We start from the raw sequence: 4,629 nt of genomic DNA on the forward strand, positions 1-4,629 counted from the left end.
ACAATTTAGGAAATACATAACATAAAGTAAATGTTAACACCCTAGTGGCAGTATGAACCCTATCACTAGTGGCGATGAGCTTAGCTGGACTGCAATATGCATGTCAGTGTTGACATAAGTAAAATACTCTTTCCATAATAAAAAGTATATATCTAGTTCATCTCAATAGATAGACATGTGGGTGATGGACTTAGTTATTCTCAAACTGTCTCTTTTTGATACACAACAAACCAGCAGGTTATGGCGAAATCGATGTGTTACGCAACTTGCAGGTCACAGTTTCTACATCACTTGAATGTCTTTCATGATATGTGTAACCAGCAACAGTGTGTGAGCGCGATCAATTCCCCAAAGATAAACTCCTCCAACAGAATGCTTTAAATATTTCAACTGTACCAAGTGTCAGGTGCTTCACAAAGGGCAAAGGTAATGTTTAACAGGAGAAAACTCTCTCCGAGCTTCCCATTGAGAGGGCCACAGCATGACATCTCATGCCAAGGGTGCGCAAGCATTTCTGGGACAACTTTCCGAGCAACAACGATACGTCACAGAAACATCAGAGATCCACCTCAGGACAGAGAAAGATCGAGGAGAATATTTGCAAGCTTTTAAAGACTTTATAACACCGAAGTGCACTGTCGAAGTTGCCACTTAATCGTGACAGACCAAAAAGACACACGATCGGCTATTGAAAGACTTATTCTGGTTGTTATATTAACTTGTATCTGTTCTGTATCAAGGCCTGACACACATTTCATACACTATCTACCACATAATTTGTGTGAATGGCAAACCACCACCCAAACCATCCACGGACCGATGATGGGCGACAGATATTAGATAAGTACCACCTATTCTCAACAGTCAAGCGCTATGGATTGACATCGCGGTACTTACATCCATATCGCGGTCTGAGAGAGTTTGCGCCGTCTTCATGGTACATCCTGCTTCAGTTCCCTTGCCCCTGAAACTCTGCTGATCAAAACACAACCATACGCCGCGCTCGGAGACTTATTTTTAAACTTCTTTCCGAGATTATAAAACGATTTGGTCCTCCTCTTGTCAAAGCATTGGTCCCCGGCAAAGCCCCGTGCCCACTGCCATCAAGCGTAGTCGGTTACTGATTCTCTTCCTTTGCCTGTCAACCCGGTGAAACCCCTTTGAGCACATTGAGCGCTGCCTGCAGCAGAAGACTGAATGACGCGGCTCCACCTGCTGGTGCGTCACGCCCCTCATGTGGCCTGTAGTGTCAGAAGTGAGCAGTTGAGGCTTTGAGTCTGCTTTTTCTTAGTAAGATATTATATATGCACCATTTACCTTAAACTATCAACAGTTCAAGCAATTAATACTGGAAGAAAGTCACGCGCATTTCTCAATAACATCTGTAATCTGTTTTAAAATGCCCTTTAGTATCTGGAGAACTGTACAAAATGTAACAAAATGCTTAATTTATCTCACTGGCTATTAACAATAAATTAATAAGTAACATTCCATAACTAGTGCTTAAGGAATCCTTTAGGTGTATACTTTCATTCATTAACAAATACGGTAAAAATACATTTTTTTCTAGAATTCAAATCTGTAATTTCGTCCCTTTTTTATTTACAATACCACAAAAAGTTACTAGATTTTTGTTACATTAATCAAAGTCTATTTAAAGATTGTATTTCTTTTATACATGTAATGCTCAACGTCATTTATTGTACAGTTATACAGCACCATTATACAGTTATTGTACTTTTGTTGCATTATTATATCAAATTGTATCCTATTTGAGGTATTAAGCGAACGTTCTGCCTGTTAAATTGAATATTTGTTGCATTTTATCCTGCAAAACAAAACGGACAAAAATGGTTTACCACGATTGTTAACATATGACGCATATTTGCAGATGAGGCTACCTGCGAACCTTTTCATTGGAAATAAGCTTGCAAAAAGAGCACTTTCTGAAGCACACTGCATGAGTAATGTTTTGAAATGACCCAAAAGAGTTCAGGGGCAATAGAGAACTTACGGGTAGAATACACACCGCCTGCAGATGTCAGTATTGAATTACATTTGAAAAACCAATGATGTGATTTTTAAAAACATTTTAGAGATATTTTATTGCGTTACCATAATAAAGGTATTAAGAGGAATTCGAATTTGAGTGTGAATCTTTGCCATGTCTCTGCCTGCCCCTGTTAAAAGAAATGCTGTCAAATTATAAATATAGCAACTCTTCTTCATGTTTTTTCTTTATTAAATTGACTTATTTCAAAGCATGTTTTGAGGGATATTGCATTTAATATTTGTTCCTGTGTCATTCCATCATATTCTTAATTTATACAGTAGGCAATTGTGCTGTGCAAAAAAGCAGTTCATGACCATTCTCAAATGCTAAGTTAAGAAAGGAGGTCTTTAGGTCTTACAGCTCATTAATTTTCCATCCTGTAATATGTAATATCCCTCTATGAAAGACAGGTCCTCAATGACATCATACTAGCACCAAAAGAATGCATTAGCAATTAATTCTGTGATGGTTTGTGGCCTTATTTAGTTTATTTTACTTAGTTTAATATACTTTAAGTATATTTTATAAGTTTCTTGATCATTGCTAATTCTCATTTCTTTGTCCTTTCCAGTTCCAGACATAGTATAATCAATTAATGAAGTACAGTGAATACAGTGCCTCAGCCAAACCTTATATGAAATAATTCAGACACTTTTCAACACATCTTTATTACTTTCACAAAATATAACAGCTTTGTTTTCTCTTTTTCTTTTACAATGAACACACTGCTACATTCTCCTGTTCACTCCAAATAAAATGTTCAGTTTGTTCTTCAATGAAAAGCACAAGAACTCAGAACTCACAAATGTCATACATGCAGTCTTGTTAAGCGATGTCACGATTGGTTCTTACGGGCAATAAAAGAAAAATTTTAACAATGTACATGAAAGCTCCATATATTGCTGTCTCCAAAAAAATATATGTTAACATAGTATTCAGCTTGTAAATCACCGTAACCGTATGTACAAAATGTACACAAATAAGCACACATTTTAAACCCATACACATACAGTATACATACACGCATTTACTTTTTTTTCAGACATCATTTCAACAATGCAATACATACAGAATTGTTTTAAACTGGAATAAAAAAATCTGACGAGGACAGATGTGGATCATGGACAACAGTAATTAACTGTTACAGATGACAAAATGTAATTTATATATAAGGTTGAAACTGCATAGCTCTGCTGAGATTGCAACAGCATTAAAGCCACTTTAGGCTGGTTGAGAGCCAAATAAAAATCTGAAAATCTGAATGATAGTTCTCACTTTACCTTCATAAAATACATTTGACAGCTAATAAATCTAAATTAATAGAACTGCTAAATGTTTGTGTGATTTATGTTGTTGACTGATCCACCGCTTTGGTTTCTGTATTTAAATCAATACTGTGAAAAACTCATTAAAATCATTTGAACCCCTTTTGCTTATTTGTTTAATCTCTAAACAAATTAATTTGTTTGCACTTGCAATGCTACTTGTAAATGTATTTTCTACAGATTGTAGACCCCATATGATGAGGCGGGCTCTCTAAACTCCCTCTGCACCTGCAAACCTGTCTGCTCTCTGTCATGGCAACAAGATGAGTCTTTGACATTGTACATAAAAGAGCCTTTCCATGAGCAGTATCCTTCAACAACTGTTTTACTTCAATTTCAATTTATGTTTTCTTAAAATGCCATGAGTTGTTAAAGGCCGTCCCTGTTAGTCAAATAAACATTGCAAAAATGGCAACATATGTTGTAAAGTTAGACGGCACACATGTATGTTACATATCGTTTTTTTAATAATTCCTCTTTAAATGAGTGCTTGAGTTACACAATTCAAATAAAAAATATTATGGCTTTTAACCCTCCAAATACACAATACTTAATAATATTTATATTTACAAAACCTTTTAGTATCCTTAACTATTAGAAAACTATTTGAAACAAATTATAGCATATTTCATTTGCCAATGATGTCTTCAGCATGTACAGCTACAGCCTAAAAGCAGAGACTGAAAAAGAGACGTTGCTGCTAGGTTTGCTTAAAGCCTTAAACGCTCAACCCACCATCAGCTATTCTCTCACCAACGCATCATTTTCATCCTGGCTATCTGCATATTTACAGCAGCCTTGAACTGATCATTAATAGCTCATTTTTATCAAGTCTTAATGAGAGGGCATCAATATTTAAATTTTCTAATATTTAAATATTTAAAGACTAGGCCATTATAACAGTTCATTTCTACTGTATAGGTGGGGTATAAAGGGGTAATTTGTAGAAAGGATGCTTCTGTTGCAAAGAAAAGCCATCGTTTAGTATTATTATTGCAAAATTGTATATTTACCCAAAATGTGTTTTGGTAATGCCTATAGGACGTATCATGTCAACAAAACAACGACCCGTTTAATATATTTAATAAACTATATAATATAACTAAGCCACGGTTACCTATATCTTCACACAGCAATGTTGAACACCATAAAAAAATTAAGCATGAGTGTAAATAAGTACACAGTGCACCATAATGAGGAATGAGGATAAAGTCAAGCCTGTTGGATTTCTCCAAACCTCTGAAACAAAGG

The 4,629-nt window shown here is 35.5% G+C and overlaps 1 protein-coding gene across 1 annotated transcript in view; it reads right to left on the reverse strand.

The window, feature by feature from the left end:
- Positions 1-1,160, reverse strand: part of iqgap2 (IQ motif containing GTPase activating protein 2) — a 37,634-nt gene extending 36,474 nt beyond the window's left edge. Inside the window, exon 1 of the mRNA XM_079451197.1 lies at positions 898-1,160. Coding sequence (XP_079307323.1) covers positions 898-943 — 46 coding nt within the window. The 5' untranslated portion in view covers positions 944-1,160. The remainder of the gene's footprint in view (positions 1-897) is intronic.
- Positions 1,161-4,629: the final 3,469 nt, after the last annotated feature.

The sequence above is a fragment of the Barbatula barbatula genome, assembly GCF_947034865.1.
Source record: "Barbatula barbatula genome assembly, chromosome: 2".
Classification (NCBI taxonomy): Eukaryota; Metazoa; Chordata; class Actinopteri; order Cypriniformes; family Nemacheilidae; genus Barbatula; species Barbatula barbatula.